The sequence below is a fragment of the Odocoileus virginianus genome, chromosome 33 (assembly GCF_023699985.2).
Source record: "Odocoileus virginianus isolate 20LAN1187 ecotype Illinois chromosome 33, Ovbor_1.2, whole genome shotgun sequence".
NCBI classification, from domain to species: domain Eukaryota; kingdom Metazoa; phylum Chordata; class Mammalia; order Artiodactyla; family Cervidae; genus Odocoileus; species Odocoileus virginianus.
In genome coordinates this window covers 37969165-37981269 of record NC_069706.1, presented here as the reverse complement: position 1 = coordinate 37981269, position 12105 = coordinate 37969165, and the positions used below count along the sequence as shown (strand labels likewise).

Sequence of the window (12105 nt, the reverse complement as noted above, 5' to 3'; positions counted from 1 at the left end):
AGGACGGCTGGAGGCAGGGGGAGGGAGGGTCAGTGCGGACCAGAGACCTCACTGAGGATTCTGCGGAAGGAGTGGAGAAGGCGGGGTGGGCAGCTGAGGACTGGCTGGCCTGGATCGTTCCCGCAGGCTCCAGGGTGCAGGGCCTGTCCCAGTTTCTTGGAACCTGCCCAGGGTGGTGAGGGCAGGTGGACGGTGGCCCAGAGGGTGGGAGCCGGTGGAGGAGGCATGGGCGGCAGGCTCTGGGTTGGCCGGTTTGCACAGGGAGGCGTGCTCACGAGTGAGCTGTTCACTGTCTCTAGGCCCCAGCTGCTGGGCAGGGGCGGGCCCTGCGGGGTCACCAAGGCCCAATGTCAGGGTCTTCAGTACAGAAGGGAGAGCTGTGGCTGGGTGGGGGGAGGCCGAGCAGCTTTGTGGTTGGGTGTCATCAGGCAGCAATGGGCTGGGCGCTGGCCCCGGAGGGGAGGAGGGAGCCAGTGTGAGGCCTGCAAGGCCTTGCTGAGGGGAATGTGTTCCTGAGAACCTGCGTCTCCCGGTCTCTGAGCTCGAGCCAGTGTCCCAGCGCTTTGCACGCTTCCCCCGTCAGCATCTCCCTGTGGGCCTTTGGGGCAGGTGCCTGCATCATGTGAGCAGGAGGCGCGGCTTCTCGGGTTCCCACCCCTTTCCCAGCCCCTCCCCACACACCACACTTCATCAGTGCTGGCACCCAACCCTCGCCCTTGCCGGCCTCTCGGGATCTTAGCAAGTGGTAGGACACCCTGTGCGTGGAGATGTGGGCAGTCCTGTTTGCCCTTGAGAGAGGGCGTGTCTGAGGGAGAGAAGGGACAGACACTCGTGAGGGACACTGGGAGGCCAGCTTCACCTGAGGGATGCGCGGGAGCTCGGTGCCCGGCTCCCTCGGCGGCTCCGGGGAGACACAGAGGGAAGGGCTGAGGCTAGTCCCACGCCTCCCCCGAGCCCCAGCCGAGTCAGAGAGCAGCTCTTGGGTGGGGGGCTCCGGCCACACACAGTGGGTCTACAGACTCAAGGAAAGCAGGCCCCCAGGGCCCCCAGTGCACCGAACAGTCCTGGTCCACAGTGGCTTCCAGGAGAAGCCTCTTCTTGGGGTTCCGGGTGGGGGGGCTTTATGGAAAAACTGGTTCCTAGCAGGATATTTCAGGGGGAATGTGAATAAAGTGGTAGAAACCCCAGCACCCGGGGGAGGTAAGACACGGAAGGCTGGGCAGCGGAGGCGGCCCTGGGCCGTTGTGGGGCCAGGGCGGTGAGCCAGGCTCGGATCTGCGGACGTCAGGGCTGTTCACTGGCGCAGGGGCCAGGGGACAAAGCCTGAGCCTCTGGAACGGTCACGTCGTGACCGTGATCCCCCTGCCTCTGAAGACAGAAAGAATATGGAATAGCTAAAAAGTGAATGAGTCACCAGCTATAGGAGGAAGGAGGGAGCCGGCCTAGGGCTGTTTCCCAGCAGGAACCTCCGCACAAGCTGGCGTCAGGCAGTGCAGGGTGGGCAGGGGAGCTCATGAGGGTCGCAGGCTGCCCGGACTCGGACTCTCGGGAACTGGCCTTGAGCCCCGTCCAGGTCTGAGTCCCGCCCTGGTTATGCTGCAATCTGCCAACGGTGCCAGCCGCCCGGCCCATCTGAGCCCCCTCCTCCGCGCCCCCAGCTGCCTCCCTGGGCGGCCGGGTGTGGGGACACCGCTCAGACCAGAGGACACTCGGGACTGCAGGCTGCTGGACAGGCGGGTTTTCCTGCTGACTCTGGGGTTCGGCTCAGCAGGCTTCCATGGTGTGGTTTCTGGAGCTTTCTGTCTCCTCCGCTCTGCATAAGAACAGGCCCCCCCCCCCCCGCCCACAGCTCAGCCCCAAGTGCCCGCTCTCTGCTCGCCGTCCCCTTGTGGACGAGGTTAATGCCTCTCATCTGAGTGGCCATTGATCCCTGGCCCCTGGGATGCTGAGCTCATCACGGCCGTGGGCGGTGGGGGCGCCAGAGGTCCTGCCCGGCCGGCTGGTTTCCACCTGACTTCTCAGAGGTAGGGGCTGCTAGGGGCAGGCAACTCGGCAGCCCTGATGAAAAACCCACTCGGCAGGGGTGGAGGTTCTGGGACCCCAGGCATTCAAAGGGCAGGCGGGTCTGAAGGAGCCCCGCCTGCTGGGTCTCGGGTGCCAAGTGCAGGCAGATGGTGGGGCAGCAGCCCAGAGCCCTCCCCAGAGGAGGCGGGCAGGGCGGTGACTCCTGGGGCCTCAGCCCAGGATGCAGGGCTCCCCGTGGATGCTCATGACCGCCCCCGCCGAGCAGCATTGGAGATGTGTGGCGTCTCTGCTCTCGTCCTAAGTATTGCAAAGTGCTGTTTGTTAGCTTTAAAAGAAAAAAGAAGCAAAAAAATTTGTCAAAACCCCAGCCTCCCCGCCAAGCTCTGATTGTTTTATCTTTAAAGAATTCCTCTGTACTCCCTGCCCAGCGCATCATTAGTGAGCGGATGGTTGCTTCTAGAACGCTCCTTCCTGACGGTCTTGAAATCTAAGCGGAGAGCTGGAGGAGCCCAGCAGGTGACACAGGCCTTCTGCTCCTGCTTCCGTCTCTTTAACCCGAGTGTAAACCACTTGTTACAGAAACCCAGCCCCCCACCCCCGAGGTCTGGAGCCACAGTTACATTCTCAGTGATCATTTGTTTTGGAGCTCAGCGCTAGGCAGCCCATCTCAACACTGATTTTGAAATTGTGCACGTTTGTTTGTATTAACACATTCATCCGTATGTTAATAAACCGACCTGTCAGGCCCCAAGTTTGGGCTGGACCCCGGTGGGGGTGCAGGGGCTTCAGTGGTGAGTCAGACCCCAAGTGACAACAAGCGGGGAAGATGCCTCAGGAAGGAGGCGTTGGGGGGGTGTGGCGCACCGCTGCGGGGCCCTGGACAGGGTGGGCAGACAGTGAGGACTCAGACTGTGCGGCAGGTGGCTTCTGTTGCAGCTTCGAGGCTCTGCGGCGGGGCCGGCCATGCCCACACCCGTGGCCCGGACACCGCGTTCCCCCAGCGGGAGGCAGGCCGGGGCCCTGTGAGTGAGCCCGCCCAAGGCCCCTCTGTCTGAAGACCGCTGATGGTGTCTGACTCACTCGTCAGGGTCCAGCAGACGCTGTCAAGTGAGGTGCAAAGGTGCAGAAACCGCAGGCCCGGAGGTCATCATGCGTCGCCCTTCTGACCAGCGTCACGCCCGACGCGGCAGTCTCCTCGCGGCCCCCTGCCTGTCCCGGCTCTAAACGGCCCCTCGGGTGCCCTCTCCAGAGCCCGCACACCACCCACTGCTCCCTTGCCCGCGAGCACCAGGAACCTTTGACGCGTGCCGTGTCTGAGCGAGCCTGGGTGTGACCAGCGCCCTGCGTCGGGCTCACGGAAGGTGCTGGAGGGCACAGAATTAGGGCATCAGCTTCTGTGGCCTGTTTTGGGGGCGGGGGGGTCCTGTTCACAGAGGCGTCCCAAAGACCCAGATTCAGTCCGGATTCCAAGGATGTTGCCGGCTTCGTGGAGAAGAGCAGAGAGCGGACGTGTTTTTGGAGGTTCAGGTGTTGAGACGGTGTGATGCTGTTGAGTCATGACAAACGGGCCCACGGGAAGAATGGCGGGCAGGTCCACGGAGCCGGGAAGCACCCACCTGGGCCCCGGTGATGTGGCCTCTGTTCAAATCCAGGTCTTTTATAAAAGAGCCGTAGACAGGAGGGGAAATGTGACTTGGGTACGCCAGCCCTACAGTTGTCGGTTACACTCCTCAGAATAAAAGGCCCACAGCCAACGGCAGCACCTCCTGGGGGTCACATACTGAGTCTGGGGAGACCTGGGCCCCGGCCACCTCCTCCCGATGTCCCTGCCCCTCCAGCCACTCGCTGCTTTGCTGTCCCCCGAGCCCAGAGCCCGCTCTGACATCCTGATCTTTTCCCACCGTGTTCTTGGCTGTTCACTGCCTTTTGTACTTCTGTGTTTTCTCCTTGAGGTAAAATTCCTGGTGAACGTAAAGTTGACCACGTCAAAGTATACGGTTCACAGGTTGGTGCCTCCACCCCCATCTAGGGCCAAAACGTGTCCAGACTCCCCAGGCGACTCTGCGCCCACCTTCCCCGCCCTTGCGCCCCGCCGTCTGCTTTCTGTTCCTGTGTGTCCACCTGTCTGGGGTATTGTATGAGATGGGATCACGCAGCATGTGGCCTCCGGGTCCGGTTCCTCTCGGCATCACGCCTGCAAGGCCCGCCCGCGGTGCAGCAGGGGTCAGCGCTCCGCCCCTCCCGAGGCCGGGCAGCGTCCGTCCTGGGGCTGCACCGCTGTTTCCCCGTCGACCGTCAACGGCATTTGCGTGCTTCCTCCCTGGGCTGCTATGAGCAGAGCGTCCATGAACGTGTGCGCACAAGGGTTGGAGAGCCAGCTTGCACTTCTTCGGGGGGTAGACCCAGACGTGAGGTTGCTGGGTCACGTGGTGGTTCTGGGCTTAACTGTTGGAGGACCTGCCGAGCCGTTTTCATGTTGTGAATGGAGAGGATTTAGCGTTTTGTGTTTCGTTTCTCCGGGACTCACGCCGCCCAGCCCCGTGTTTGCTGTTCCCTTCTGGTCCTCCACGTCTCCAGTCCACCAAGGTCATTTAAATCCTCGCGCCATCCTCCCATGACCGCCTGCTGGCTTGGTTTCTCTGCAGAAGTGGCGAGCGCCTTTCCTGTGCTGTCCCTGAAGCCGTCTGGGGGGTGTCGCCCGCTCGGGGCCCTGGCCGGCCCACCTCGGCACTGCCTGCTCGGCCTGAGGCTCTCCGTGCCCCCAGCCCTCCTTCTGCAGGTGTCCCCAGGCCCCCTGAGCCTCTGAGCCTGCACGGGCCCCACACCTGCCTGGACGGGGTGCAGGGACCTGCGGAGAACTCGGGGGCTTCCCGGCAGGTGGTGACCAGCGCCCCCGCCCGCACCGTTGCTCTCTCGCGGGGCCAGGACCATTGGTTCACAGGGCAGGCAGCGTGAGTGAGGCGGTCAGACTGGCTTGGGCAGAACTAGAAGCCGCTCGGATGAGGACGGGGATCAGGAGAAGTGTGGCTCGGGGTCAGGCCCGGTGGTCCTGGAAGGGCTGAATATACCGCCTGGGCAGATGGCTGGACGGGAGTTCACGGACAGGGAATAAAATCGGCAGGAGGCAGAGCGCCGGGCAGGATGAGGGGACAGGCGGGGTTCGGGACAGAAGGCGTTGTTGGGTCAGCTGTGCTCCGAGGCGGGCTTTACCACCCCAGCCAGTTCCCAGGGCAGCAGCGGGGTCCCCTGCACAGGGCCGTCCAGACGCCCGGCCGGCGGTGGTGTCTTCGGCGTGCGTCCGGGCAGAAGGTGTCCGGGTGGAAGCGGGAGGCGCAGCGGGGGAAACGGCTCTGGATGCTCCGTGGGGCCGGGCAGGTGGTCTCTGCCGGGTGGTCCCCTGTCCGCAGGGACAAAGGACCCGAAGGCAGGTCCCGTCCCGAGCCCTCGATCTGAGTCCCCGGGGCCGGGGTATGCCCAGGCCCTGACCGAGAGCTGCTGACTGAAACCCCCAGACCCGGTGGTGGGGACAGAGGGGCCCCGGCTCGGAGGCGCAGGTGGGGGGGCAGGGGGAGGGGGTGTGCGCTCACGGGACTGAACGCCCCCCGCTGAGGGGGCGGCCGCGGCCCCGCTCGGCCCCGCCCGGCCCCGTGGGTCCCAGGCCCTCCGTCCCGCAGGTTGGGACCATCGGGGACGAGGAGGAGTGGGTCACCCTCTGCGAGGAGGAGAACGAGCCGGACGCCCAGACGCTGGAGATCCCGGACCTCACGCCCTACACTCACTACCGGTGAGAGCCGCCCGCCGGGGCCCTCTGTCCCTGGAGGCAAACCCAGCTGCGCGCGTGCAACTGACACGCTTCCAGCCGCCACAGCGGTAAACTCAGCTTTTCAGGACACGAGATGCTGTTGAGTGTCGTTCCCAGAGAGACAGCCCCTGCTGCCAGGCCAACAGCGTCCCTTCCACCAGCTTCACTGGCCGGGCAGCCGGCAGGCATGGCTGGTGTATCAGGCTCAGTAGCCAAGACCCACTGGTTGGAGATGTAGGTCATTTTTTTTTTTTTATATAGAACTCCACCTCTGGGGCGTTAGGGTGCTGCGTGTGTGAAAAGCAGACGTCCTTGGAACGCCCTCTGCCTCACCCTCCCCCGGACCCGGAGGCATGGGTTTCACTAATCAAGCATCTAATGTGACATTTAACCTTTGACTCTTGACCCTGAAACTTATCCAGGCAGTAAATCCTTGGCCCAAACAAAGGCTAGAGTGAGGGCAGCTGCTTGAGATGCCGTGACTTCCCGTAAGATTGAGGAAAGAGATAGGATTTCCAGTCATCTCAGATGCTGGGTGTAATAACGTCACTGTTCTGCCGGGATGGATGCACTTCATAGACTGGGGAACAAAGACTGAGAATGACTAATTAAGGGAGTAAAAGGGGAAATTACATCTTTGTGAAGAACACTGTTTCAATACAATACCGAAGTGAAGATTGTTGTTTTTTTAAAAAAAACCTAATGAGAGGTGCTATTGAACCTACACTCATTTTAACATCCTTCCTAAGTTCAGAGCAGATGAATCAAGACTCACTCATTCTTAGGGGAAAACATTCAGTGTAAAATGAGCTGCCGAGGCCCGTGATCTGCCACGTGAAATTGGCGTGTGGTTTTGTTTCCTTCCGTTTTCCCGCGTCCCCTCTCCCTGCAGGTTCCGAATGAGGCAGGTGAACGTCGTCGGCGCCGGGCCCTTCAGTCAGTCCTCACGGGTCATCCAGACGCTGCAGGCGCCCCCAGACGTGGCCCCCACCAGCATCACCGTCCGCACTGCCAGTGAGACCAGCCTGCGGCTCCGCTGGGTGGTGAGTCGGGGGGGCGGGGGGCCTGGAGCTCAGGCATCGCTTCCTCCTGCCTTTGTCCAGGTCAAAGCTAATCTCATCATTAAACCGAGAAGTAATGCACTCCACAGTTGGTTGTTGGATCTCAGACCGTCCCCAGCTGTCTTATTAATTAATAACGTTACCCACTGGCTTCTTGGAACCAAGGCATATTCTTTAGGGAAGAAAGTTGACCGTCCCACAGGCTGGATCTATAAGTCCTTAAGCTTGGTCGACACGGAGCGGGTCTGAAGTATTTGTAAGAGAGCCAAGCTTGATATTGAATCAGAACATTCGCCCACAAAATTAGGCCACAATATATTAAAAGAAATTAAGTCCAGCTAAAGTTACTGACTAGGCTTCCTGTAATTAACAGAAGAAAAGTTCCAGGGAAAAGTAAAAAAGAAAAAGTCCAAGAATATTCACCCCAGAGTAGCTTTTCTGTGGACTCAGCCCCATAAGACAGGCTGGTGCTTGGGGACCCTCACGGGGGGGCAGTCCCGAGACGGGGGCTCACCACAGACTGCCGTCCGCTTCCAGCCACTGCCGGACTCGCGGTACAACGGGAACCCCGAGTCCGTGGGCTACAGGATTAAGTACTGGCGCCCGGACCTGCCCTCTGTGGTGCTGGCCCAAGTCATCAGTGACCGGCTGGAGCGGGAGTTCACGGTCGAGGGGCTGGAGGAGTGGACGGAGTACGAGCTGCAGATGCAGGCCTTCAACGCCATCGGCGCCGGGCCCTGGAGTGCGGCCGTGCGGGGCCGGACCCGGGAGTCGGGTGAGTCGGGACTCAGGGCCCTCCTGTGTCTCCCTGGAGGAGGACCCGGGAGTCGGGTGAGCCGGGCTCTGGGCCCCCTGTGTCTCCCGGAGGAGGAGCTAAGCGAGCTCAGGCTCAGTGGCGGACCCGGGTGAGTCGGGTGGCGGAGTCGGGTGAGTCAGGCTCCGGGACCCCTGTGTCTCCCGGAGGAGGAGCTAAGCGGGCCCAGGCTCAAGGGCCAACCGGGAGTCGGGTGAGTCAGGCTCCTGGCCCCCCCGTGTCTCCCGGAGGAGGAGCTGACTGGGCTCAGGCTCAGTGGCGGACCCGGGTGAGTCGGGTGGCGGACCCGGGTGAGTCGGGTGGCGGAGTCGGGTGAGTCGGGTGGCGGAGTTGGGTGAGTCGGGCTCCGGGACCCCTGTGTCTCCTGGAGGAGGAACTGACCGGGCTCAGGCTCAAGGGCGGAGGCTTGTGATCCGAAGGAGGAGTATACGGAGACTCTGACGGGATCTTTATGATGCACGGTGTTCAGGAATTCCTCCCGACAAAGTTGTGCGTGTGGTGTGTCAAGACAGTTTCCTCTGCCCCAGAAAACAGGCCCTCAAAAATTCAGTTGCTTTCGCACAACGGGAGTTTCTCACTCTTTGAAGACTAAGATGGGTGTGCCTGTTAGTGGGTCTATGGGGTGATTTGAGGACCCAGGCTCTGCCGTCCTGTAGACTAACTGCCGTCTGCATGCAGCTTCCAGAGGGGAGAGATGAGCAAAGGGTGGGCGCCTCTGCCTCTTGACACCTGCCCGGAGACGGCTCACAGCCCTTTGCTTACTGCCAGGAAGGGAGGAGAGCTTCCAGAGGTCCCTCGGCACAATGCTTATCTCCTCGGTTCCATGGACAGACTGGTCAACAGTGGTTTGCAGGACCCTTGCTGGCCTGGTTTGAGCTCGTAAAAACACAAAAAAGAGTGTTGCTGACACTCTTTAAAGACACACAAACCAGCTCTTTCCACAGGTCTGAAACAGTAAGGCTTTCTCCTGAAAAAAAAAATCTCTGCTTTCAGCTCACCCCACCCCCCACGCTGTCCAGCGCTTGATGTATCAGGGGACTGCTTACCCTAGGCCACGTGGGCTATTAGAAGTCACGCTCAGAATACCTTCCTGACCTCCATCCACCCAAGATGGCTGAGATGAAGGTGGGAAGTCTGAGACAGGGAACTGGCTGCATCAGGACTTAGCTGGTTCCTCAGAGGCTTCCTGAGCCCGGGGCAAGTCCTGTCTTCTTCATGTCTTATGTTGTATGCCTTAATCTTACACATTGTTACATACAAATCATATGTAACGTTGACTTAGTTATATAACATTGATTCTAAAGCTAGAAATAAATATTAAAGTCTTTCATTATTGAAAGAAAGCATTAAAACTCTAAGTAGAGATTAAAATACCATTTAAAACAGTTTTTCTTAGAGAAAAAAAATAAAACACAATCATTGAGTAAAACACTATGATTGAGGTAATAAGTAGGTTAGACACTGCGAAAGAGAGATTTGCCAAACCATAAGCTGAAAATGAGTGAAAATCTCAAAATACAGAGACACTGACCCTGAAAATATGATAGAGAAGTTAAAAGACATAAAGGCTAGATTGAAAAGGTCCAATATACATTCAGTAAGATTCAGAAAGGATGAGGGGGTGGTCAGGGCAATGAGAGGGAGGAAATACATGGAGATTATGGCTGAGAAATCCCAGAATTGAGGTAAGACACTGTGAATCAGACTGAAGACAGGAATCCCGAATAGAAAAAATAAAAATAAATCTGCACCAAATTGCATTGCCCTACAGCTGCAAAATACCAGAGCTAAAGAGAAAATCTTAAAAACACTTGGACCCAGGACAACTCACCTGCCAAGACCATTTGAAGCCAACTTCTGGAAAACAGCAGAGCCCAGAAGACAATATGGAATAATAATCCTCAGGGAACTGAAAGAAAGTAACTGTCAACCTCAAGCTCTGCCCTTTCCCACAGACTTTTGTTCAGAAAACAACAACTAAATATTATGTGAAGGTGAAGAAAGTGAAATTTTAAACAGAAAGTAATATTTGGGGATAGTTTTCAAAGAACACCCAACAAAGACAACCAATGGCAAAAAGGCTGCCTCGAGAGTGTCTGTTGGTAAAAACCTCTCCAGCTGCTAAAAAGCCGTCCTTACAGTGGTCAGACAGAGGATGAGATGGTTGGATGGTATCACCAACTCAATGAACATGAGTTTGAGCAAACTCCAGGAGACAGTGGAGGGCAGGGGAGCCTGGCGGGCTGCAGTCCGTGGGGTCACAGAGAGTCAGACACGACTTAGCAACTGAACAACAACAGAAACAGTGGTCAGAGGTCAGAGGTCATTACTCAGCATTTGGTGAAGAGGGAGGAGGGGTCTCCAGGGCACGCTGGTGGAGAGTCACAGCTGCTGATGGAGTCAGGAGGGGTCGGAGGGAGCTGGGAGGAGAGGAAGCCTGCAGACTCCTTCGGGAACACAGCAGCACCTCCGCGAAGACAGCCGTATATCCATGCTTTAAGAAGCTCAGTGCACAGACATGCAGAAAGCCAGCCGTGAAAGCACCACGCAGAACTTCTCAAGCCACATTTACATGACCTGTCCAGTTCTGACGTGCGGTCAAGCTGATTTCATGACATCTTATGATATATTATAAGGGTAAATGAGACCCTTAAAATCAAAGACACTATATGAGGCACAGCTGGTGCTGAGAGAGAAGAAGCCCTATAGAGGTGAGAGAGCAAATGAAGGAAAAGTGCATTTTAAATGGTACTGTTTTTAATGGAAGGGGAGTTTCTAGGACTGTCTGAAAACTCAAGATACCAGGCTGGGAAAGGAGTTGAATCTCCCACAACTTAGGTAATGTGCAAGATTTTTTCCCCAAATCTTAAGAACATAAATATTTTGTAACTAAATGGCAGTTTTCCCTGGTGAGACTTGAATCGGCTGAAATTTTCATCCTGAACACTACCATTTGCTCAGCCTGTCTCCTCGTTGGGAACCCAGCTGTGTTCTGGGCACCAAGGCCGAGCTGCCACAATTGCCCAGTTGCCCTCACTCTCTGGGGACATGGATGGCCTGCCAGTGTGTGGAGGCACCTGTTACCACGTCTTAGAAAGTCATCTGTTACATGTAGGTCTACAGTGAGAACTGGGCACTTCTGGTCTCCAAGATGAACCGCAGGAGATAGTTAAGGATTGAGAGGTGGCCAGTTTGTGTTGCTATGACGATGGCCTCTCTCTTTGCAGAGAGACAGAAATGTAGAACTTAACACTAGTGTCTTGATACAGTATACTTGCTCCTCTTACCTGGTTCTAAGTAAAGTGGAAAATGAAGTCGGAAAATTGTAGGTTTACCTTCTCTTTGAATGATAAGTGACACCTTTAATTCACAAGTGATGCAAGGTGCCGGCTTCTCGCTCAGTTGTTTTTTTAAAATAAAACAAGCATACGTGTCAGCAATGTCCTGATAACCTCCTTGGAAGTTACAACACCGAGGGGGAGCCCCTGATGGGTAGAGGACATGAGTGACGCCAAGGGACGGGGAAGGTATGGGAACTCGGGGTGGGATAAGTGGCCAGCCTGCTCCCTTCAGGGAGCTGAGTTCACCAGAAACCAGGAAGATTCTCTCCCTGTGACACAAATCTGCTCAAGTAAATTAGAGTGTTTTGTTGAATGATGGAATGAATGACCCTCTACTGATGTAGCTGGGAAGAAAAAGTTAATCAGCCAGGTGAGCTGGCCAGCGTATTCTCTCCAGAACTGTCAGGAAGGAGGATCCCTGTGCTTGGGGTGGACAGGCGCCAACAGTGGTGTGTGTGTGTTACGGGGGTGTCAGCCAACCCACATGGCAGCTGGTCCACGCCTGGGCTCTGAGGACTGTCAGCCAGCCTCGTTGGTCAGGCTGTGAGGACCGTCAGTCAGCCTCGTTGGTCAGGCTGTGAGGACCGTCAGCCAGCCTCATTAGTCAGCCTCTTCAGTCAGGCTCTGAGGACCATCAGTCAGCCTCGTCAGTCAGCCTCGTCAGTCAGGCTCTGAGGACCGTCAGCCAGCCTCATTAGTCAGCCTCTTCAGTCAGGCTCTGAGGACCGTCAGCCAGCCTCGTCAGTCAGGCTCTGAGGTCCATCAGTCAGCCTCATCAGTCAGGCTGTGAGGACTGTCAGCCTCGTCAGTCAGGCTCGTCAGTCAGGCTCTGAGGACCGTCAGCCAGCCTCGTCAGTCAGGCTCTGAGGACCGTCAGCCAGCCTCGTCAGTCAGGCTCTGAGGACCGTCAGCCAGCCTCGTCAGTCAGGCTCTGAGGACCGTCAGTCAGCCTCATCAGTCAGGCTGTGAGGACTGTCATCCTCGTCAGTCAGGCTCTAAGGACTGTCAGTCATCCTCGTCAGTCAGGCACTGAGGACCGTCAGCCAGCCTCATCAGTCAGGC

At 57.5% G+C, this 12105-nt stretch overlaps 1 protein-coding gene across 1 annotated transcript in view; it reads left to right on the top strand.

The window, feature by feature from the left end:
* The window catches only part of SDK1 (sidekick cell adhesion molecule 1), a 722340-nt gene that overhangs the window by 629152 nt on the left and 81083 nt on the right, over nt 1-12105 (top strand). The window contains exons 23-25 of the mRNA XM_070460504.1: nt 5700-5809; nt 6720-6870; nt 7426-7663. Of these exons, the coding sequence (XP_070316605.1) occupies nt 5700-5809; nt 6720-6870; nt 7426-7663 (499 nt within the window). The remainder of the gene's footprint in view (nt 1-5699; nt 5810-6719; nt 6871-7425; nt 7664-12105) is intronic.